Raw genomic sequence first — 25,079 nt, 5'->3', positions numbered from 1 at the left:
GCAGAGGAAGATTCCAACCCTTGACACAGAAAAAAGTGAAGTAATATGATGGTGTGGAAGAGCTAAGCTGCTAAAGCTGAGGCAGGGCATCAACAAAAATGTGAGAAAAACTACTGATGGACAAAAGAATGAAAGTTGAAAATTTTTTAAAAGGGCCTTTTAAATAGACAATCCAAAAAACATAAAGAGAACAGTACTAATGAAAAATCTGTCCTGCATCTGTGCTTCAATAAAGACAGCAAATATACATACATAAATGAACATACAAAGCCATATAATGGATAACAGACACACCAGGAACTCTGAAGCACAGCAAAATGAGAAAAGAAAGACAGCAAGAAAAATCCATGGATGGTAGAATTCAGTTTTCATCTTTTAAATAAGGAAATAAAATGCTACTTTATAATGGACCTTTATTTCCATCCAGGACAAAGGAAACCCTACAATGACACAATCCCACAAGCAGGCAGAGAGAGCACAATTTTTGGCAAACCTAGCAAAAAGGTAGAATTATACAATAAATTTTATGCTTATTTCTTTCTAAAAAAAACAAACCAAACAACAGCAAAAAAACCAAGACCTTGAAAATCCACTGCCAGTTGAGTGGAGACTATCCAGAAAAGAAGGTATTTCTCAACAGTTTCTCCAGAGACTGTATTTAGTTAATCCCACATAATAAAGTAATAGGGAAATCACTGCTGTCACGTAGAGAAATGAAGATCAATTCAACGGGATGACAAATAAAGATGAGGCATATGAGTCACTGAGTGATCCAGGGTACCCTGAATAAGATGGAATTATTAAAACCAAGCACGTTTAATGCAGACAAATGCATTAGTGTATTAATGGGAACTAGAAATGCAGCCACATGCAGGACTGTATTCTGGGCAGTATTTTTTTGGCTTGAACAGACAAAATTCAACAGGAGTTCCCTGAATGTTGCAGAGAACCACTGAGGTTTTGGATGAGGGCACAGGACCATAGCCAGGTAAACTAGTGCTGACACCCACCCAGAATGCCTCACCCAGCTCTGAAGTCCACTGTTTTTAACAGTGAAAAATAAGTGTGCATCAGGAAGAATAAACACTTTAAGGTCTTTCTGTGAGTCTTTGACATGGGTATTTTAAGACTCCATTCACTACAAAGAACTGAAGACTGAAAAATTACTTAATTACAGTACATGCCAGAAAAGAATATCCATCAACTAAAAAGCTCTAATTTAGAGAAAAAGGTCAGGGTTCAGAGCTGAAATGCAACACATTAGCATGCAAAACCTTTAAGAATGATGGTGACTAAGCAGCAAAACTATGACAGGTAGGTTCTCCTGTTGATGTGTCAGGCAGTCACATCTGAGTCTTATCCCAGAATGGGTGCTCTAAGCAAGTAGCTGTCACCCAGTTACACTGTACAGAAATCTGTAAGAAGTGTGGTAACCCTGCTAACAGAAAAGATCATCTCTACTGCCTTGGAAGTATTCAAGGCAGGCTGGATGGGGCCCTGGGCAACGTGATCTACTGTGTGGCATCCCTGCCCATGGCAGGGGCACTGGAACTAGGTGTCCCTCTAGTTCTCTTCCAACCCAACCCAAACCATTCTATGATTCTATGATTCTATGATCTCTACTGGGGCTTTCAAGTCCCTAATTCTGTTATTCAGTAGATGGAGCAAGAACCTGTTAGAGAAGTAAACAGCATTAGAAAAGGTGCCTGGAGCACACACTGAGGGAGAACCAGAGCTGACTTTTTCCTGCCAGCTGCATAGGAGGGAGTCAGCTGCCAAGCACAATGAGAGCTCTTTTAGGGAGGTCCTGGTGGGATCTTACATTGAGGCAGCTACAGCAGTGAAGCATTATATGAGAAGGAGGGCTGTTGCTGGTCCAGTACTGTGCCCCAGCAGGGCAAGAGAAGGAAAGTAACAGACAACTGCAGCCAGGAAGAGGCCACAGGATAGACTGACAGTGTTTGAAATACCTGGAGATTTCATCTCTCCTGTTCTGCTGTGAGACACTGGTGCTGACGATGAGGGCATCCTGCCCTGCACTTCTCATAGCTACTCCCATGCCTCTGATGGGCATGCCACAGTGGGGAAGAATCCTGTAACTCTGAAGAGCATAGGCCTTCACTTGGCATCAGTCTGTTCCTTCAACTCTTGTAAAAGCTGGGGAAGCCAGCACTGCTCCAGCCTCCTAAGGCTTTGTGGAGCATTTCCCATCCCACTCTGTTCCTGGCTTCCTCCTGGCTCCCTGCTGCCCTTTGGACGTCTTGGCAGTGCAAAACCTCTCCCTTTCCTCACCCTGGGGACAGAACTGAGCAAAGTCCCACCCTTACAGGGTGGCGTGAGAGTGCAGAAATGCAGCCATCGGAGCCTGCTTAATCAAGTATCTCCAGAGGACAGATTTCATGCTAAGGCAAAAGTAGTCACTGCCCCCAGCTTTGCCATCACTTTGGCTGCTGCACACCTTTCCTCTCCAATCCCACTTCACACACATAGCTACATGAGACAGATGCTGGCAGAAAGGACACAGGAACAAACAGGTTTTAAGACACATGGAGGGCCGTCCATCAAGAAGAGCTCCTTCTGTCCCTCTGCCCGGACCCCAGCACCTTGCTGTCACTTCCCCTCCCCCCACCAATATTCTTGCAAGAAGCCCAGCTGCACAAATCTGTCTGCAGCTGACTCTGACACAGCCACAGTGTCAACGGAATGATTTCACCCATGCCAAGACAGCCTTAAGCCTTTCACTTTGGTAATTCTCCAGCTCCAGGGTGCTATTTGATGGGACTGGAGACCCGGGGATGGCCTGGGGACCCGGGACACAGGGCATGCAACTGTTGTAGCACAGGCAAGGGACCACTGCAGTACTGCGGGGTGACAATACAAGAGATTCCCATTGGTGACAGCCCTCCAGCATTCAGGTGCCTGAGTGTCCTGCCCAGGTGAATTATACAACTCAGAGTACCTGCTCTCTGCATATGTCTGAGTGCTACAACAGCTTCCTCTATTTCCTGCTTTGTGCTGCCTTTGAACAGCTGCCATACTCATGCTCAGGGTCAGGAATTTGTTCCCACACACAGAATCTATTCATGATGGGTTATAAACAGGCAGTGGGAATAACCCCAGCATTTCACCCTTTCCCTCATGAAGAACCTCCTTAGGGCCCTGAGAGAGCAGACAAACCAGGGCCACAAGTTTTAGGGTGTACCCAAAACATGCAGGAGCAATGGAAAGAACAGCCTTGGGTCTGTGCCACCTATACGTCCCTCCCACCTGGGCCTCCACAAAATCCCCTACAGAGGTTGCAGGAGAGGGGCTGACCATGAAGCTCATTTCAGTAAGTCCCAGGGAGGAGCCCTCCTGTAACAGCCTGTCTGTGTTGGCCACCCACGTGTAGCAGACTCCCAGTGGTGCCCTGGTGCCAGGGCAGGGTGAAGGCACACCCTAGAGAATTGCCCACCATTTCCCTGTGTACCTTGCTTTTTCTTTCTGGTCTGCACAAACTCTGAGTGCCGCAGGGTGCTGGGAGCCGTCCGTCTGTAGAAGCTGTTTCTCTGCAGCACCGAGCCCACCCTGTTTGCTTCCTCAGCCTCCTGCTCCCAGACCTGGCTCCAGTCTGGCCGGCCTCTGCGTACCCTCGAGTGCTCCGCTCCACTGCTGCTCTCAGCTGCCATCCCAGCTTCTTCTTCCAGCTCCCCACAGCCATCAGAGTCAAGGACACATGTCTTGAACTGTCTGTAGCAGGTACCCGAACCCAGGTTCACATTACCATCTCCCAAGGACCTGACTGCAAATGCAGGAACTTCACAACCTCTGTCTGGACTGCTGTGGTCCATGACATGGCCTTTGGGAGTTCTGTGCCATTCAATGTCTTCTTCATCTGCTTGGTCCCTCATACCTACACAGGGCCTTTCCTGCTCTGTATATGCCCTAGGGTCTCCATCATCTCTATACCACTTTTCCCCTTCCCTATATACTTGACTGCCTCCATCCTCTCTACACTGCCTTCTCCTCTCCCTATACTCCCCGGAGTCCCTCTCTTGCCTGTGCCACAGTTCCTTTTTCCTATAATGCCTTCCATCCTCACTATAGTCCCTAAGATCTCTGTAGTCCTGACACCACCTTCCCCCCTCCCTACAGTCTCCAAGGACTCTCTCCTCACCATACTGCCTTCCTCTCCCCCTGTACTGCCCAGGTACTCTGTCCTCTCTGTCCCGCCCTCCTCCTATCTCAGAATTGCAGTTTCTGTATTGAACACCCTCCCTCTCATACACCCTGTAGTTTCTGTCCTCTATATCCTGTCTTTTGCCTTTCCAAACATTGTCTGCTCTCCTGCAGTCCATGTACTGCATCTCTCCCCTCCAAAAACCTCCACAGTCTCCATTCCTGCTCTGTTGGTCCACAGAGATGTCCTCCTGTCTCCTGGAACTGTCCCAGCCACCGTCTGCTCCTCGGCTGCCCGGGTACCGCTTCCTTGTTGCCCCATGTCTGTCGTTGCAGCCAGCCACGTCCTCTCTCCGTGCAGCACAACAGTCCTCATATTCCCAGCTGAGGGGCCGCGGTTCCCGTCTCAGATTCTCCATGCAGTGTTTCCTCTAAGGACAGGTGCACATAGTCCTGTGGGGTGTGGCGCAGGGGCCGACTCCCCTCACTCTGCTCCCTGAGCCCAACCCCAAGCTGACGCCGCTTCTCCACTCTGACCCAGCACTCCCGTCCCAAGTGAAACGCAGGTGCTGCTTCCTGAAACCAGCCAGCAAAGGCACAGGCCCAATCGCTGGCAGCGCTGGCCTCTCCACCTGCTGCCCAAAGTAATCAGTAACCAGCCCCGAGCGAGGAGGGGAGCCAGGCTGGGCAGGCTTTCACTGCCCAAACCGGCTCCACGGCTTTGCCCAAACCTCTCCGCAGGCAGCTCTGAGGCAGGAAGGAGGGCACTGGAGCATGCAGAGGCCCTGCCCGGAGACCCATGTCCTCAGGGAAGGGAAACAGAGCATGTGTGAGACCACAGGAAGCCACAAAGCAGATGAGGGATACCAGATCGTCTACCCCATCTTCTTCTTCCCACACCTGATGGCATGGAGCAAACAATGTAGCCTAGAAGAGGCTGGGCTCTGCTCCACACCTCCCTGGGGCAAACTGAGGCCTTCAGGCTGCCCCTGGCTCAACCCTGGTGCTGAGCCTATCCTCTTCCCAGCCCTCACCCACAGTCACACGAAGATCAGGAGCGGAGCTGCTCCCTGTGAGACAGACCAGTGCCTACACATAGTGCCATGCAGTCACAGCTGCATGGCTCCCTGCTCCAGGGGGAACAGCTGCTGACAGGAGCAGCCTTGAAGTGATTACTTGGGTCATGGAGTCTGGGGCCAACACACAAATTAAGTTTCCAGAAGGCTGCAGAAATACACACTCCAGTAATGCCACTTACCGCAGGCCACAACATATTCCTAATTTCCATGCCAAACACAGAACTCCTATAAGAAACCAAGAGAAAACCAACAACATGCCCTTGACAGAGAGCATGAGTCTGTGGATGTCATCCATGTCTCAGGTTCTTGCAACACTTGTTAGGAACGCAGAGCCCATGCTCTCAGCTGGTAGAAGACAAAAATAAAACCAATGGATTCTTCAACTGCAGGAGGGCAAGTGCTAATCCTGCCCCAGCCTGGAGATCAGTGAAACCCCCATATGTTCATAAGACACACCACAAAAACAACGTGATGATTTTAAACATCTACTGTAGAAAACCACGTATTTCCTACTTTTCCTTTGGCTTCCCAAAAGATACATTGAGGAGCTGGATTCCACATTATGAACTACTCCCCCTGTAAGACTATGCCTGCCCTGCTCTGGTTGCTGGTCAAAGTGAGAGCTTTTTTGCCTCCAGTATCTTCGTGTTCCTCTAACAATGGTAAGGCAGAAGCCAAGCCTCAGGCATGGCACAAACACATTTTGCTGAGCTGATGCAACACCAAGTTACTGTTCTGCCTGCTGCACTAGAGCTGGGCTAGCAAGACATGCTCTCTAGCCACACTCAGATGTGTCAGAAGGGACGTGACACAGCTTGGGTAGGACACACCTTTATCACAGGGCTAGAAGTCTCTTGAACTGGAAAAAAATCCCCTAGGACTACTTGAAAAGATACTAGATTGAGGATGCCTCAGGATAGTGCATTTGTTCTTACCTAAAACTTCCAGTTCCAAGAACCAACAGATTCCACAGGATCAGTTCTCTGCCAGGAAGCACTGGGACAGTAGGAGACATATCCCAGCAAGGCCCATCTCATCAGAAAATTTCCTTTAAGATTCAGCCTAGATTTTCCTCTTCCTACCTTCAAGTTATTTCATCTAGCTTAAAATCCTCTAGGCCTCCTTCCAAGCATCCTTTTTGCACACCACTGACGTGGAGGCTGTTTGTTACCCTGTTTTCCTGGTGTACCCATATCAGCCTTCATTCCCATGCGCTCTGCCTCCAACACAATCATGCAGCCAAGTGCTGGGGCTCCCCAGCGCTGATTAAGCAGTGGGAGGATGGAGGCAATGAAGTCAGAGTGAGTAACTCCCAGGCAGGAGTTGGCATTTCACTCCATCTCCCGCATGCAGTGCCCACATTTCCTGCACGTCGTGGGTTTCAGCAACAGACCTGCAGTGTCAGAGCTCTTGGGAGAAGCCTGGGAAGGGACTGTGGGAGAACATGTATGTGATCCCATCTTTTCATTTGTCTACTGTAATATCAAGTGTAACATAATTAACAGCACTGATCTTTACATGGCCTCTTCAGATTTCAGAGACCAAATGTGCTGATATAATCATGGGAAATTCCTCTTTCCTGAGTAATTTTTTCTGGGGTGCAAGAACAAAAGTCACATTTTCAGCTACAGATATGCCACAGTTGTAAGCTCTTTGTTGCTGTTACCAGCAGAACAGTGCTATTTTCTTGTCCTGGACTACATGGATGGCAGGAGCACAGGGACAGGCTTTACTTTTAGGCCCACTAATCCATCCCACTCCCAGGTCAGGTTCAGTCCCCTTCTGAGCACCCCTTCTCATATTTACAACAAATCCCCACAGGTCTGCATCAGCATGAGAGCAGAAGCCACAGGAAACCCAGTGCCCTGACAGGCTGAGGGCAGTCACAGCACATACATCAACTCAAATCTCAACTGCAGGACCACCAGCAAAGCCACCCTGAAGTTGCTGCTCACTCCCCTACAGGTAAGAGGGGATGAGGTAGGGAGGTTGGAACTGCAGCAGCAGTGGTTTTCCTTTCCATCATGAACATACTGGGAGTGGATGAGGTGAAGGCTCTGGATGTATGGAGGGGCTGGAAGAGGAAATTGGAAAGCTGGAAGGAAAAGGGGGTGGGGAAGATGAGAGCAAAGGGATATCCAGAGAAAGACACTGTGATTGTCCAAGGCAAACTTATGATGATTTGTACTGCAACAGTGCTTACGAAATTATCAAAATCAAGAATTAAAGGGTATAAAAGACTGCCTTCAACAGTGTCTGTAAAACAGCAGAGGCACCTGTGCTCCTGAAGCATTCCCCATCCCATGCTGTTGTAGACTCACCTCTCAACTCCTGCAGCTCCATACTGAGGCTCTCAATGTTTGACTCACAGAAATCAAGGTTTTCCATGGTCTCTGCTCTCACCAGCTCATCCTGCTGCTCCTCCAGCATTAGGCTTAGCTCGGCACGGGTCTTGCTGTACGCCTCCAGATCTCGCTCCACCTCTCCAATTCTAGTCAGCAGGATGGAGCTGGAGGAGGCTGATCCTGCCTGTGTCAAGTCCTCACGTCCCTCCTCCACCCGCTGCTCTGGGGTGCTGGGTTGAAGCTGTGCAGGGACGATATTTTTCCTCTGGTTGCTGGATGGAGGCCGGGGTGCAGGCCGGGAGGGTTTGACGGAGAAGGCCAGAGACCCGCCTTTGGGCACTTGGCCACCCTGCATGTGCACAGCGGCTGTTGCAAGACTGCTGGGCCGAGGAGGGGGTGGCCTCAGGGCCCTTCTCCTCTCTGCCTGCCTCGAGTGGGACACTGATTCAGGAGACCCCCGGACAATGTCCTTCTCAGAGCTGTAGTCCAAGATAGAGAAGTGACGGGAGACCTTGTCCTGCTCCGCACCAGTACTTGACAGACTCTTCTCAAACTGGGCCAGTTGCTCCGTCAGTTTGGAGTCCAGGTCCGTGCAGCTGTCCCCCTGCACTGCTGTAGGGCAGAACTCCCCCCAGCTCCCAGCCCGTGTGTCCAGGTTCACCTGGGCAGTTCCTAAACTGGAACAGAGCTTGGACTTCTCCAGTTTACTGTTCATCCAATTGTCAAGGTCCTGGGTCCTGCTTTGGCTCTCCTGGGGCTGGGATGCTGCCCAGCTATTAGGAGATGAAATCGCCTGGCACCTGCAAGGATCTTGGGGGAAGTGGGGAGCCTGCAAGGGCACAGTGGGGCTGTCTCCATCATGCTTAGGGTGGGGTTGAGTTTCTGAGTTTCCTTGGGTGGCTGAAATGGTCCCTGCAGGCTCCAGCTCACCTGCTTGGCCAAGCCTATTGCCCTGTGGGGGAGGCAGCTGAGCAGAGGGGAGAACGCCATTGACTGTCTTCACATGGTTAGAGGGGACTGAGCCCACCATGCCTTCAGGATGTGGCTCTTGGTGTCCTGTGCTGGGAGAGGCCTGGTGCTGTCTCAAGCCAGTGCCAAGAGAACCCTGTGACCTCCCTGCCTTGTGAGACAAAATGGTGGGAGACTCAGGGTATGCAGCCAAGCTGTCCTCCTTTTCCCTGCTATCTTTCCCTGGCAAAGAAGGAGTTTCAGAGCAAGTGCTTTCTGGATCTTGATGGATGGCCAATCCACAACTGCCTCCACCTTGCAGATCCCCAGCACTCACCTTTTCCCTGCAAGCCTCAGAGGCTTCCAGCCTCACAAATCTGTGTGGAAAGATGCCACGTTTTCCTCTCAGCTCCCCCTCCAGCCAACCATCCTCCAGAATGCCTACAATCCGAATCCTGTCACCCACATCAAAATCGAGTTCCTTGGACTCCAGGGCTTGGAACTGATAGAGGGCAACACCATAAGTACTCCCCGGCTCCTTGTCATCTTTGGGGGGCACCTCTACTGTCCCATTGGTGTCACAAGTCTCTGTGGGCTCTGGATCCACTGAAACTCCTGGTGCTCGCAGAGGAGTAAGCAGTTCCACAAAACCCTCTGGGAAGATGCCCCTGCAGCCTCTGAGCTCACCCTCAAACCAGCCTGGTTCTGGGACACCAACAATGTTGATCACATCCCCTTCCCTGAAGTCCAGTTCCTCCTCCAGCTGAGCAGACAGGTCCATCAGGGCCCGGGCTTGGCCCAGTGAGTAGGCAGGCACCTCCAGGAGAGTGCTCTGGGACAGCTGACGTCTCCGAACTGAAAGGCACAGCTCCCTCACACATGATGAGGGGAAAAAGCCCTTGGAACCCCAGCTGCTTCGGCCCTGGAGCCAGCTGGAGGCCAAGGATCCCCCCAGGATCACCAAGTCTCCTGTAGAGAATGAGACACACCAGTTCAAAACTGCTCTCATTATTGCTTCCCACCTCTTATTCCTGCCTCCCTGTGTTCCCTCCTGGCTGTGGGTGAGGACTGGCACTCTGTCAGAGCACAGTGCATGCTGGGGATGCATACAAGCACAGGATGGGGTTAAGGCATGAAGGCAGCCTCTTGTATATCTAAGATACACAGCTTGGCTGCAATGTTGTGCAGGTGCATCAAAGCTTTCATTCTCCCCCAAATGCAAGTCTAAGACTTGGAGATTAGGGGTCAATTAAAAGGCAGTTGTAAATTTACTATGATCAAATGTGATGCCAATTTTTGGAGTTTCATGAGTAATGACAGATAATGAGAAACTGGTATCAAAGTGGCAGAAACCCAGAGGACCATGGTGGATTTGACATGACCCACGTCATGAGGTATTAGGAAATTCACCTCTTTCTTCTGTCACTCTAGGCAGGATGCTGTGACTAGGTTCATCCATCCGGAAGGACAGGTGAGGCTTTTGAGGTGCAAAGCAAAGGAAGGGAATGGAGATTACCTCTCTGCAATGACAAGCTCCCTGGCTCTTGAGATGTGAAGTCACTGGTACAAACAAACAGTTTTTCTCCCTGCTTCAAAGGGGGAATATCCACAGGTTCAACAAAGCTGCTAGGAAACTGCCCTAAAAGGAGAACGAGTTGTCAGCAATGTCTTGCCTGTGACCCACCACCATGTCCACCCTCCTTCCAGATTTTGGGATCTATTCATTTCTTGCTAAAGGAAAATACCCAGTTACCCTGCATGCCTCAGTAGCCTCGTGGAAGAAGAACGAGTTTGCGAGTCAGGAATTCCTGGGGTATTAAGTACTTCAGAGCTAACAGAGAACAAAGAGCTTTGAGCTCTTGGCTCACTCCAGGCAACCACAGGCTGTGAGCATTACTGGGACTGTGCCATCAGCATGGAGTTTCCAGGAACAGACATACTAGGTTTTCTCTGCCCTTACTGCCTCCTTCTCAACTCAGACCTATGGTGAGGATTAAGAGATCCAGTAGTGCTGGATTATGAGACCAGTGTCTTCTGACTGGGCATAGTCACCTGGTGCTCCTTTCTCCATAGGGCTTGGCCCCTGTGCAGTCTCAGCACAGAATTCAGGCTGCCTACTCAGGATGGCCACACCTGTGAGTCACAGGTTCTGTCACAGCTTCACATGCTGGGACTCCAGGGACCTTCCCCACTTTGTCATTCTGTGTACCTGTTTCACTATGCCACATTGGTTGGCCACCACATGATACCCATCAGATACTAATTTCAGTCCTAGAGCATGTGACATGGCAGAGCTCACTGCAAAGGCCACTAAAAATGTCTTATATAATTGGAGGCAAGGGGATATGATGAAGTATGGGCTAGTACCACATCAAGCATTACCTCTGGGTGACCAAATATTTTCTAATAAAACCTGGAAACACTATATTCTAGACACCCAGAGCTTTGTACTGTGTTTAGGCAATTTGGCATTTGCTATACTCTGCTGCTTCGTTCACAGTTTTGACCAACTCTCTTTTTCCTTATCTTAGTTTCCTGCTCTGTAGATGGAAACAACATAATGCTGTAAGAAAGGAATTACAGTAATTATTCCACAGAGTAATGAGTACTAGGCTGCAACACCTCCACAGCTTCTATTCTAAAGCACTTTTTCAATTCTGTATAACTCTAACTTAGAAAGCTGGGCAGAAAACTCCAACAGCTGTTCCAAGGGAAAGCAGGAATGCAATTGGTTTTTGAGCTAAAGGTCATTAAAAACATTCAGTTTGACTTCAGCATGTTTATCTTTGAGCTATGACACACATCTGTTTGTTATTCCTTAATAGCTTCATCTTCTGTTGAACAACCTCACCAGTTATGCTGGGAGACAAAACTCTGTTGAAAACTGCACACATAATCCTTGCTCAGTGACTTCAGCAGTAGCAACAGGATCAGGCACATGCTCATTCAATGCCATTTATCAGTCACATGGAGCACAGGAGGGAAGCGCTCCTGTCCACCTTTGCTTCAGACAGTGGCTGTTATGAGAAACCAGGCTGCTACTACAATAGCATCCCCATCTCTACAGCCAGGGATGTAATCAGTCCCACCCTCATGCTGAAGACAGAGGCAGGCTTATGCTTTGAAGTGGCCTGGCTTTCATCTCCCCAAGAGCTCACACATCTTCTTAACATCAGGATTAAGATGAGAAAGAGCTGCCTAAATAAAGACTATGAGACTTAGTGTTTCATTAAGAGCATTCTTCTGCTTCAGAGGTTTCTCACAGCCTACTAAAAGTTTAAGAGACTTGCACACCACTTCAGGCACCTAGATATTGACGACAATTTGTGCAGGAAGATGCTTTGAAGCAGAAGGGAGGAAGTGGGGCTGAGTCAGAGGGCTTGGGAGGGGGACACATGGTCGCTGTTGTTCTATCTCCACTGACAAGGTCACTTGGACTGGTTTCCAGAGTGGATGCATTTCCATTCTCAGTGCATCTGTTTCCTTTCTCCCCTTCCATTGCCACAGCAGGTCAGCACATAAATTAGCCAGGAAATGGGCAGTCTCTCCACAGAGACTGGAACAACCAGTATTGTGAAGCTCCTATCTTGAGAACTGACTCTCCACTAACCTCTCTCAAAAAATATCACACAACCTGTCTGAATAGTTGACACAAAGCTGGCAGGAGATCAGTGGCAACTTGATCTCGGTGGCAAAGTCCCATGAAAGATTCAGTAGATCAAACCAGGTCCTTCCCCACCAAGGGAAGATGTGCTCATGGAGTGGACATCTAGCTGGCACTACTATGGACCCAGGTGAAGGCATTTCCAGCTCTTACCTGTGACTCCTTCCTTCTTGCCGAAGAGCCAGAACTCATCCACCACAGCCAACACCTCGATAACATCTCCCACAAAGAGGGGCAGCTCTTCAGAGACGCTGGGACAGAAATCAAAGACAGCCCGCACCACGGAGCCAGCCTCCATTGCGCAGTGTCTGAAGGCAGGTCAGTGCCTAATGCTGAAACAGGGAGAAGTTTGTCAGCACCCAGAAATACCTGAAATTATCACACATAGGGGCTCAGGAAGTAAAACCCCTCCTGAGCACAGAGGCAGATGTGGGGAGACTCGGTCCTGAGCTCCCTGCAAATCCCTCGCCACGTGCTGCAGGAGCCAAGGGGCTGCAGCAATGCAGCCCCCATGGTCTAACCTGCCCTGTCCTGCCCCTCTGGCTATCTCTGTCGGATCATGTGTTTGTGCTGCAAGAGGCAGGGGACAAGCAGCAAGAAATTTGGAAGTGAATTCCAGTCAGGAAGGAAGCAAGAGGAGGGGAGGAAGCTCAGCATTTCCCTGACATGTGGGGCAGGGCTCAGACCTGACAGGGTCTGGTGGGCAGCCAGCACTACCCACCACTTGCACATCCCACCACACATTCTCTGACAGGATGGGCACAGGAATCCCCCTCCCCATGCAACACTCAGGGCAACAGGAACCAGCACCACAACTCTGGCCCAGCAAGAGAAGAGGCACAAAGTCCACTCAGGCAAGCTCATGCCACTATCCTCATTCTCAGACCTGACTGGAAATATTCTTTCTGCCTTCTAGGTACCTGGCTCAGATATCCTCTGGGAAGAACCAGAGTTCTTAGCAGAAGTTAGACTGAGATGAGGGTGCAGACCCTGTCGAAGGCTCTGGGAGCCAAGGCTGAAATTCCTCCTGGCAGAAGACTTGAAAGTAGGCAAAGACCTCCTCGTCAAGGGCTATGTCCCGGATTCCCCCTTCCTCTGGAAGTGGCTGTTGAGGACGTTCTCCTGTATAATTTCTGCTTTTCTGCCTTACTGTCAAGGAAACACAGTGCACCAAGGCAGCAGCAGTCCTGCAGCTTAAGCTTCTCCTTTGCCTCCTCCCAAATTCCTCAGGATGGGAACAAAAAGGTTCATCCATCCAAAGCAACCAGAAACTTTAAGATTATTCCTCACCTTCTCCTCAGACCAGGGAGTTTGCTTTCACTTCCCGACCCACTGCAATTACTCTTTTGGCACAGGACAGCACTGCCAACACCTCTCCGCGCTGCTTTCAGAGCCCTGCCCTCTGCAGTGCTGGGATATCGGCGTCCTCCCCACCAGCCCCTCGGCACAGGCTGCTTTCCTCCCACATCACAATAGAGCCCCTGCTCTGTCCGTTTGGACACGACTTCCCTGCCATGGGACCCGTTCTCCTCCCTTCCCAGAGCGGCTCCAAGCGCAGCGAGCAGCCCCGCTCCAAGCGCCGCCCAGCCGGTGACACCCATCCCATCTCAGCACGGCCTGTCAAAGCCCCTGCCCAGCTAAGGGCAGAAAGAGCGCGGTGACAACACAACAAAACACAAACACACGGCCCTCCCAAGGGCACCCTTTCTCCGTACAGCCACACACAGCCCACCTGAGCCCCGGAGAGTCAGGAAGAGGGGAAGCTAACAAGGGGAGGAGAAATATGTCCCTGCTAACGAGGTGCAGCCAACTTCCAGTGAGAGTGCCAGTGGGGGATGCAGCCAGGGGAAAGGCTTTCTGCTGACGGGACTATTCTGTTTATCCAGTCCGACTCACCTCCTGGGAACAAAGCGGGTTTGTACTCAGCAGGAACAGCTTCCTCATCACGTCTCTCCCCGCCCCCAGCCATTCCTCTGCTGCAGCCAGCACGCTGTGCCCCTGGCCACCCTCACCTCTGCCATCCTGTCTGTCCGTCACTCCTATTGCTCTCCACTGCCTTCCCCATAGCACGTGGGCTCCTTGGGACACAAGCTGTCCCTTTGTCACCAGCTTTGTGCTGGCTGTGCAAACAAAGAGCCCAATATCCAGCAGCAGACAGCACTCTGCCACCAAAAAGAGATGAATGGACTGGAGTGAATCAGGAGCACAAAGAGCTGCAGTTCAGGATAGCAGAAACCTACTGAGGCAGAAGGAGTAACAGTATTAAAAACATGACCATGTGGAGCAGGGAAAAAGACGGAAGAGCCATCAATTAACTTGAAAATACTAAAGACAAGTAAGGATTCTTGTGCTGTTTGAGGTGGGGTGGCTGGGGCATGCTGCTGCATGTTCTCATGGGAAAGGAGCAGCAGCAGCAGGCGCAGCAGCCCCTTGCAGGCACCCAGGCTGCCCTCCAGCCCCCAGACAGGCTGCCAGCTGAGATCAGGCTCCTAGGAATCCTTGCCATACTCTGAATAATCCACAAACTCCACAGCAGCAGTGGACAAATAGGGAAAAACATACTGCAGGCATTAATTGCAGCCTTGGGGTAGTTTCCCCAGGAGCACATGATGGTACAGTGAGATTTCTTGTGTGTCTTCTGTCAAAGATGTAATGTAAGAATGGGCAGAGGTATGCAAGGATTACAGTATGTGTGCTGCAGACCCAAACCCTGGCTTTGCTATAGCAAAAGATCGGTGGGGCTGAGAATACAGCCCTGCCACTGATCCCACCCATGAGAACAGGAGTTTTGCTTCCTTTAATACACCTGCAGCTTTGGGGACACATCATTAAAATATGCAAGATTTTCCAATGAGATGACGATAGAGAGGAACAGGCAGGACTGCAATAGTTTCAACATGTATATATTAATTACAGTTAAAATAAATCACTAACCTATTCACGTCCAAAGCATTCCCCGAGAGGCAGCTCATAAGAAAGCATGAAGCAACTTCTGAAACTGCCAAAAAAAGAATCCCAACAGGCTCATGTTCCCTCAGCAGTACCAAGAAGAGCAAGATCACTCCCTGACTCCATTGGAGTATAGACAGCATACCCCTATACTTGCAAGTAGTGAATCAGTCTTGTGGAGTTTGCTTGCTCCATGACATGAACTGAACATAAAATATTATGTTTTCCAGGACCTTGGCCTTGTCATACTCCCTGCAGTGCTGCCTGCCAACATTTTCTACAAACCCCCACCTACAGAAAGAAACCTCCCAGCATATTCCAGACTGGAAACTTACAGAGTCCAACTCTTCAGGCTTAATAGTGGACCCGAGCTTCTCCCATATCCACCCTAGATCTGGTGGAAACAAACATTCAGCAACAGCTCATGCAGAAGCTCCAGTAGGAAAAGCAGATTGCCAGGAGAGCAGGGCTCCGCCTGTGATCCCCTGTGAGTCACAGCTCCTGACAGCTGGCCAAGCACTGCTCACCTCAAGGATGGGTGATCCTTGCCTGCCAGAGGGAAGGAGGGAGAGCTCTTCCACAACTGAGCAAACTCTGGGATTTCAGGCTGGCGGAGGTCAGGACTGCGGATCGCAGGACTCCTGCCCCCGCCCAGCAGCAGACCCGCATCCAAAGAGAGCCTCACTGTGCAAGTATGAAGCTGTGGCGCAGCAGGAACTCGCCCTGCTGAGAACACACAGGCTCTGTCTCACTGCCTGATCCTGCACAAACCAGGTAACGTGTTCCTGGTGCCAAGCTCTGGGCCTGACACAACAGCATTGTACAGCACGGCAGAGAGTGGATTCCCAGGGCATTAATCACTCCCCCCAGTCTGCATGCATGCACGCTCAGCACACACTAACATTACCTTCATGGAAGACTGCTTATCCCATTTTGCTATTAGCTCTGGAGCGTGTCTGGTCCAGCGTGGGCTGATGGAAGGAGGGACCAGAATGAAATGATAGCTATTAACTCTGTTACAATATTGTTTTGAGATCTTCAGCACAGAGTGGGTCAAGTCACAGCAGCCAAGAAAAGGCATTTACACACAGACTCTGACAACTTCTATCCCTTCTCTTTTTGCAGCTGAAATTGCGCAGGGTAAGAAATCACAACTCACCAGCATCAAATGTAATTGTCAAGCACTTGCTAGAAGTACCATCACTTAGACGGAGGTAGGACTATTAAAGATGCTGAAGCAAGGATTTTAAGCACTTAAGAGATAAGGCAGCAATGTGAAGAGGCCATTTAGGCTGATTACATGAAGTATTAACATCCCCAGTAAAAAGGGAGACCCAAAGGGTTTGAGGGCAGCTAATCCACTCCTATCCCAAAGCACTGCTCAGACCATCAGATAAAAAACAGTAATGGATAGATGCCACAAATTAAGCAGCAAGGAAACCAAACTTAACAGGTGCTTTTGCTACTTGCTTCTCCACTAAATAATACATTTCAGCTTCTCAGTAAAGAAGCAGCACTGTTAGAACTGACTATGGACAGTATGACGGCACTGTAACTGAAAAATGAACATTTCACCAAACAGACCAAAATATGCCATGTGGGCTTCCACAGGCACGCAGGATTTGCACAAGAGGGACAAGTGGATTCTCGTCCAGTGGATGTCTCAATTTCTGTAAAATCTTAGAACCTACATGAGCAGCAGGCCAGAAATGGTCATACTCCCAGAAATATACAAAAGACAAGCTTGTCACAAAATTATTAGAGAAATTAATATTAAAAATATTAAACAAATGCTGTCAATAATCTTTTTAAAAGTTGAAAAGCACCCTGCATTTCATCTAGGTCTTTTCATACCTCCTTCCACTCATTACAGCTCAATGTCTGTTCACTGAAAACACAATCCACCCCCAGTGACAGAGATACCCCTCAGCTCAGTGCACCCTCCAGCTGCTGGGACTAGCTTTGACAAGAGATCTGCTACAGCCCTTGCTGTGCTCTAGGCTGCAGGATCAGTACCCAGCACACAGCAGGAGGAACCAGCAGTTACGCTTGGCTTCTCACACCATTTTGTCAATGCATTGTGTCAATGCATTGTGTAAAACACAAGCTTACTAACTGTATACTAAGACATTTCTACCTTTTCCCTCTTTTCCTCCCGGTGTTCTCCAAATCTGGACAGTCCTCCTTCCCTCCTCCATGTCCCAATGCATCTGCACAGCCCTCACTCACACTTCTAGGATTGGACATTACCTGCACATCAGCACGCCCTGACTGTTCCCACCCGCCTTCAGAGCTGTGGCCACCCACATTCCCTCTCCCTGCTCAGAGCAGAACGTGCTGCTCTGTAAAGCTCCCCGAGGTCCCTGCTCGCCTGCACATTCCTGGGTGGAATAAACAATACCCCGTTGAGCCAGGCTGCCTAGGCCCCAGTGGAGATAGTGCCAATGCAGGGACTGCGGCTCCAGCGAATGCTGAGCTGATCCTATGAATCCCAACAGAATGGACAATGCAGCAAGCAGGGCAAACGCCCAGCTAAAGAGAGGAGCCTTCTCCCACCAGGGAAATGCTGATCACTGCAGCTTCTTGTTAGGACATGCTGCTTGTCTCAGCAGATCCCAAAGAGTCCCCCAGCTGAGCTTCACACAGTGAGAAACATGAGAGCTCTTCTGCACTCCACATCCTAATGCCACATGGCTCCCAGAAGGAAGAGGAATCTTCTCACTCTGAAATGAAATAGTTTCTTTTGCTTTGTCTGTGACCTGATATATCAAAAATCATTGATATGAATACATTTTTGGTTAGATCACTGACCCCTCAAGAACCAGGACTATCAAGTAAAGGGCTGCTTAAGCAAGTTCTGGCCTCCCACCACACCTGTGTGGCACAGGAGCTCTGCCTTGTACCAAGTAATTCAAACCACTACTTCTCTCCAGCTGAGCTCTGGCTGTCAGTGTTCTCACCTGCTCTGTTGCAGGACGTGGCTGAGGGCAGGCTGGTGGTGTTTGTGTGGGTTAAGAGTGGCATGACAAGGAAGCAAGAGGAGCTCATGCTAAGCCAGATGGCAAGCAAACAGAAGTCATCTGGAAACTAGAGCACAGCATCAATTTTTAATGCAAAGCAGAACACCTTGCCACAACATCTGAGCAAGGTGACTGTGATGGATATTTAATCTCTGGCAGTGGGGTCCCAATCATGCAAAGGCCAGAACACCAGCTTGGGAGACAGGAGTTTCTCAGATTCTGTATACTGTTGCAGCACGCACCTGATGGACTGTGTTACAAAGTCCTGTCTTCTTCCACCACAAGGTGCATGCCTGTGTCTCTTCACAGTTTTGCAGACAGGCTAAAATGATACAACTTAGAATAAGGAACAGACAAAACCCCAAGAGCAGAATCACCATTGCTGAATTACTACCTGTGGCTGGGCTACAGGTGGTAAGTAGCACACAATTACAAAATTAGTCATTACACCTTGAGTACATATCCAGAACAAGTTGAACTGGGGCTACAAGGACATTCCTTAACACTCTAGCACTTGATTTTGCACCCTTAACAATATTCTACAAGTTAACTTTTGGACAGATGCCCATTATGATGGTTTAATTGCTGGGTGGGAAGTCCAGACATCTGGAAATTACTTGAGTTTGACTTGGAAACTCCGTTCTTTGCTTGCCACCATTCTTGTTCTGTACTGTTATCTCCAAAGAACCTCAGTCCCCAGCAGGGTCTTTGTTGCTACCTGGACCTCTTCCTTTCAGAGTCCCTAGGTGTTCCTAAGAAGGAAGCAATAAATTTTATCTCTCAACAGAATGGTTCTGAAAATAAGACAAAGCAAAAGCTGTGTTGTTCAGAAGCGGGGTTGAGCAATGTGATTAGTAATATACTTTTTGATATTGAGGGGAAATTATCAGTTAAGGCAGTGAAGTGCTAAGGTAAGCAGAATTCAGGCTGTTCCACCTAAGCTCACATCACCACTGTCACAAAGTCCGTCTGAAGTCACCCACTGCAGGGACACCTCAACTGCACTCAGAACCCCAAGAGGTCACACAGCCATGGTTCCCATGACAGCTGGCAGAGGTGGTGCCCTGTAAAGCTCTGAGAATCACTCCTTTGCTCTGCCCCTACTGCTCAGCTCCTCCCATCCCATTATCAACGGTGCTTTAAAACTGTTGTATGTTCATACTAGTTTTTAATGTCACTGCTAATTCTAAGCAGAGCAGCTGGAGAGAGAACTGAAACCTTTGGCCCTGACAGAACAGAGGATCTCACGAACAGAAAGCAGAGGCCAGCTCAGAGCCGTGGGCACTCTCAGCACTATGGAGGCCTCACACACAAGCAGGACGCATTTAGACACTGCCCAGCACGACTCACAGCCACAGTGAGTCAAGATGAGGGGGATGATGGTGACGTCTTGTAGCATGGTAGAGGCTGTATTTGGCAAAGCATCTGCAAAACTGCAAATTCTGGATCTATGAACTCTTGCAGACAAAGAGATAAAATCTCACTGGAAGCAAAGGAGAGAATGGCAGAGGCAAGGGGAAAGAAAGCCTTTTCAGAAGAAACTGAAAGTTATGTAATCATGTCAAACCTCGAAGCAGACATTAATGCTTATGGACACAACTAGAGGCTTCCTAGGTACTACAGCAAGGAGAACAAGATATGAAAGGCCAGAAGTGGAGAGAGAATTTCAAACAGCAGGAACAGTAGCAAAGATGTTTGAACCCAAAGGCCAAATTGCATCAAAGACAGGATCAGCTGAGGTACCACCTGGGGTCAGCAAAAGGGACACCACAGTAGCAGCCGCTGCCTCTCAAGAGTACATTGAGGGTGACCCAAGCCTTCATCCCCTAGCAGGGCTACTGGAGGAGACACTTCCCGTTCATCTCTGATAAGTATAAGGCAGTGGGGCCAGGCTGCCAGTGTTGCAAGAGGGATTTGTGTTTGCAAGAGTGAAAGCAAACAGGGAATTATTTTAAGTTTCTCTTCTCAGGCTGCCTTGAACAGAGTGAATGCCCTTGGAGGAGCACCCGGGAAAGGCACAGTGCTGCAGCCTTCAACTTCTGCTCTCTGTGTAGAACCACTTGTGCCACCCTCACGGGTGCAACAACTCCAAATTCGCAGTGCTAAACCACTGTGGGAAGACCACATCATTTCTAAAGGGCCAGGTGCTTTCCAGCAAACAAGCTGCCCAGGCAATGCCAGCTACTATCAGCTGCTTGCCTGCCTGGTGGTGACCACGCGGATTACCACTGCCCGAACAGACACGGCTTAAGAGACCACAATCCCAGCGTGCCATGTGGGGAGCTCCAGCTGTACCCGCTGCTCCACGCTGCCCAGGTGCTCCAAGTGCTCCCAGGGCAGCGTGGGTGCTGTGGGACGGGGCACAGCAGGGCTGGAGGGCCACCCGCTGCCATGGCGCGGTTGCCACGAGGGGAGCGCACCCACCCGACCTCGCAGCACCCCGGCCTGGGGCACCCACCGCCGGCCAGCGCGGCCCAGGCCAGCCCCCGGCCCAGGGCAGCCCCCGTGCCCGCGGCGAGCGGGGCCCGGTGCGGGAGGCGCCGGCGGGGCGGGGGCCGGGCCGCGCCGGGGCCCGGCGGAGGCGCAGGCCGGGGCCCCGCGGGGCGGGGGGAGCCGGGCGGGGGGAGGCCGGCGGGGCAGCGGCCAAGCCGGACAGCGGCGGGCGGGGAGCGCCCGGCTCCCCCCGGCCGCTCCGGCGGGTCCCTACCTTCTCCCGGCCCGCTCCGGGCGCCGCGGCCGCTCCGGCCCTGGGGGTCCCGCTGCCGCCCAGCCCCGCCCGGGCCCCGGCCGGCCCGGCCCCCAGCGCCCGCCCCGCCGCCCGGCTGCCTCCGCCCGGCCCGGCCCGGCCCGGCGTGGTGCCGCTGGGAAGGCGGAGCTGCTCCGCGGGGCTGGCCCGCAGCCTGGGGAGCCCGGGGAAACGTGGAGACTTCGCCCCGTGCAGCACCGCGCGGGCCCAGGCTGCGAGGCTTTTCCCCCGGCGGCCCACGGGGACAGCCCGCCGTGGGACACGGTGCCCAGCCGGGTGCCCGAGCGGGGACGGGGGGCGCAGCCACCCCCGCAGCCTCCGGGCTGGACACGGCACTCGTGCGCCACGTACCGGGCCAGGCTGCTGGCAGAGCACCCGGGAGCCCGGCGCGGAGCACGGCAGGCAGCTGCCCGTGCCAACCCTCTTCTGCTTCCCCACAGAGCGCTGCCGCCTCGCACACACTGCCGGGGCTCCCCTTCCCCGCTGCTGCCTTGTGGGAATCTCGCTGCCTTGTCGGCTTTTGGCTTTGGCAGCAGCTGACGAGTGGGTCTACACTGCCCATCTGGTGCAGTCTCAGCTTTGCCGCTAGCACCCTCCTTGGCTGCTTAGATACATTGTAAGATCATGCCAAAGCATAAAGATGGAGAAAAACAAATAGGTCCCGAGAAGAAATCTATGACAGAGGGCCAGTTTGTGCATCACAGAGGATCTGGTGTACCAAGTATAGTAGGTTCTGCGCTAGATTTCCTGGCAGGCTAAAAAAAGCTTCCATGCCTCAAGGGATACCATCTCTCAGCAACACGTTGCAAAGTCCGGAGTCTCTAAGTCCCCCTGAGCAGTTACCAAGGTTTGGCACTTGTTTGTGCATTTAGCTACACTTCTCCATAGCAACCACACAGATCTCAGCTTGACTTGCCACCAGCCAGGAGCGGGTGTGCAGAACGCTCTGGGAGTCGTGTTGGTAGGTGCACAGGCTGGGTACTGATTCCCGTCTGTTCTCCTGAGGTGGGGACCCACACTGCTGCCGTGGCACGATGCCGTGGGCTGGGGGCCTCAAGCTGCGCACATGCTCTGTTCTCTGCCGGTGTGGATGCTTTTAGATGGTTTACTGGTGCTGAAGGATGGACAGCAGTCCCTGCCACAGGGCTGTAGACGTCCTCTGACCCAAAATTTGTTGTTCTTGCTTGCCAAAGAAGGTTTTGAGTGCTTTTCATCATCCCAATCTCTCCTGCAGCCTTTCTGGCTGCTATGACCAACTCTCCTTTGCTGACATCCCCATCCAAGCTGCTTCATTCTTCTTTGAGTTCACTTATTTGTATTTTCCCTTTTCTGCCTCCCCCATGCCAGATACAGAAATGAGAAGGCATTGCATGCGGAGTTCTATCTGCCCTCCTGGTTCTCCCAAGATTGTCACAGTTTTGCTTATAAGAATTTGGGCTCATTTTCCTTGGCCTGGCTTCACTTTGTTTAAATGTTTTTGCAGTGTCTGCAAACAGTTCTGGTCCTTTCATCTCAGAAAGGGCAATAGAGAATGGAAGAAGGTTTGGAGGCAGGCAGTAAGGATACTCAGAGACATGGGAACAGACTGTATGGTGAAAAACTGTAGGCTGGGACTCTTCAGCTCGGAAGAAGGACATACGGTTGGGAAGAGGTCTACAAAATCATGAGTGGTCCAGAGAAGATGGGGAGAATTGACTGCTTTCTGCGTCTTATGACACAAACCTGAAACCGTTTTTGCCTCGACTGAAGCCTAAGGAAAGAAGCCTAAGAAAGCCCTATCCAGTAACAGATGTTACATCCAAAGGTTGGGCCCTTTTTAGCCCACACTTCTTGCAACACCGGGGGAGAAGCTCTTGGCAAGCCTTTGAGGGATATGCTCAAAAATCCTGCCTCAGAAACATTTTGTAACCATGTTTTCACGTGGAGAGCTCAGCCACAGCCAAGTGGAGCTTTACCAAATTGTTCAACACAAAAATATTCAGAGCTGGGAGGAGAATGAGCTGGACAAATCCCAGACCAGAGAGGGAGACCTCCAGAGGGTTGTATGTTGCAGGAACCCTCTTGTAGGGGAGAACGCTTGTGACTGAGACTCTAATTTTTCTGCTGCACTGCCAACTCCACAGCAGCCTGCGAGGGTGAGTGATGTGGCCTCCTGGGCTGGCCGTTCTGTTCTAGGGAAGGAATCTCTGACTCTGCCCTGGAAAGTGGAAGTGAGACGCTCCCACATTTTCTAGGACCACAAGAGGGCAACCTGAGAGCACCCTGCAGCCAGCAGGCTCAGCAAGACGACCTGTGACACTGCTGGGATGCAGGTGGCATGGGCAGCTCTCAGCATCACCCTGTCTAGAGACCACCCAGCTGAATTAGCCAGCTGAAGGCTGCTCCCTGGGAGCTCTTTCCTTGCTCTCAGCTTCAGACAGATCCTCAGAAGTCAGCAGTCAGCTCAGCCAGCAGAGTGATGTAGTTGGGGGCAGCAATATCTCCCTGCACATGGGCCAGACACTTGGTGACAGCAGACCCTTATAAGTGCTGCATGTGGCCAGGCTGGGGGATGCAGGGTACCCTCCCTCGTCCTGCCTGCATGTCCACGACGAAATGTCTTGGGTGAACGTGCACTGACACTTGCCTTCCAACAGAAGGGTCCAGCATTTGCAGTGATGCTGCTGGACTTGGCCAGTGGAAGAGATGTTAAACCACACAGAAGTTGGAGGATCTCAGGCTTGCCATCCCTTTTCATTTCCTTCTGCTCAGAAAAAAAAAAAAAATAAATATATATATATATATATATAATAAAATTCAGCTTTGGATGTGACTGCTGGACTGGGCAGTGTCTCCAGCTCCTACTGGTTTCTGCAGACCAAAATCACCCATGGCCACTGTTAGAGCATTACCATTCTGGGCACTTTTTTGAAACAGCCTGTATAATTAACCTGCAAGGGACAGCTTCCTCTGCCTTTACAAGAAAAGGCATGACAGAGAAAGAGCTTCTGTTAGCAGCCAGAGTTACAAGAGCGTGTGTGTGCTGCTAATGTTGAAAATGCCACCAGCATCTTGTAGCAGAGACAGAGGAGGACATGATTGTGAGGGGTGAAGTGCAGAAAATTGATTCTGCAGTAGGATGGTATGGGTTGCTCACAAGAAATGAAGAGATGTTTGCAAAAGAAGAGAAGGAAAGGGACGTTTGGGGGACCCTTTTTTGACAGGCTTTAGACAGGGAGAGAAACAGTGTAACTGATGGCTGTATGGTAGAGATTAGGATAACCACCCAAGGGAAAAAGAAATCATTGGGGCATATAGGCAGTACTGTTTACACCTCTGGAGTTATTTGCAAGGAAGAATGCTAGAAAGGTTTTGCCTGCTTAAGATATTTTTACCATAGAAATAACCAGCTTTGTTTCCACTCTTGCTTCCACTCCAAACCTGCCCACACAGCCTAAGCAGCATTTTAAGCCTCAGCCTGTAGTAGCCTGACTCACTGAACTATGGATCCTTTCTCTCCTAAGCCAATTACAATTCGCACAGCTTATGCTGTACCTGCACAGCACACTGTTGGCATCAAGCATCCACACTTCCCTATTGCCTTTTGAACCAAGATTCAGGGTATTTGTCTCAAGGGAACATCCAAATAACGTGGCTTGAACTTCTACTCATCACCAGCTGTCAGATCTTATTCTGTGCTCAGAATAATTTTTTGGGTTGGATAGAGCAGACCCCTTTGGGTCTGAAGACTTAAGGTGACAGGATAATACTTGGTTTTTTCCAGCATGTATTATTTCAGACTATCTGACTACAAACAATCCAAACCAGCTACTAGAAAGTCTCATCTGCACATCAAGATCAGGAGATGACCTTGAACCATCACCTCCTAGACTTACCAGTCAGCAGCAGCTGTGCTGCATGTGGTTCAAGCTCACATCACTGCCTGCTTTAAAACTGGCCTTCCCCTAAATTTGGGGTCTGCAGGCAGCAAGTGCCCTTACCTGAGGGAGAAGCATGGCACTTGCACCCAGAGGACTAATGTTCATGTGCCCAGTTTGTGAGTGCAGCTTACACCAAGGCTTGGGTTCATTATCCCTGCTATACTCTAGTGGCATTTCATGCAGGCTGTAGCAACAGTCCAGGAGTGAAGGGAACAGAGCTCTCTGAGACAGAGCAAGTGCAGAAGAACTC

General features: G+C 50.7%; 1 protein-coding gene across 6 annotated transcripts in view; it reads right to left on the bottom strand.

The window, feature by feature from the left end:
- Positions 1 to 20,942, bottom strand: part of DNMBP (dynamin binding protein) — a 34,483-nt gene extending 13,541 nt beyond the window's left edge. For 2 of the 6 annotated variants that reach the window (XM_058840913.1, XM_058840917.1), the window contains exons 1-4: positions 13,115 to 13,918; positions 12,348 to 12,526; positions 10,047 to 10,169; positions 7,559 to 9,499 (exon numbers count right to left, since the gene is read on the bottom strand). In XM_058840913.1, the coding sequence (XP_058696896.1) occupies positions 7,559 to 9,499; positions 10,047 to 10,169; positions 12,348 to 12,492 (2,209 nt within the window). In that variant the 5' untranslated portion in view covers positions 12,493 to 12,526; positions 13,115 to 13,918. Of the gene's footprint in view, positions 1 to 3,469; positions 4,762 to 7,558; positions 9,500 to 10,046; positions 10,170 to 12,347; positions 12,527 to 13,114; positions 13,919 to 18,405; positions 18,486 to 20,870 lie in introns of those variants that run through there. The other 4 variants (XM_058840916.1, XM_058840915.1, XM_058840920.1 and 1 more) reach the window with 4 other exon arrangements.
- Between the last annotated feature and the right edge of the window lie 4,137 nt (positions 20,943 to 25,079).

The sequence above is a fragment of the Poecile atricapillus genome, chromosome 6, assembly GCF_030490865.1.
Source record: "Poecile atricapillus isolate bPoeAtr1 chromosome 6, bPoeAtr1.hap1, whole genome shotgun sequence".
Lineage (NCBI taxonomy): Eukaryota > Metazoa > Chordata > Aves > Passeriformes > Paridae > Poecile > Poecile atricapillus.
Note: the sequence above shows the minus strand (reverse complement) of the source record. Positions and strands in the feature narration are given on the sequence as shown.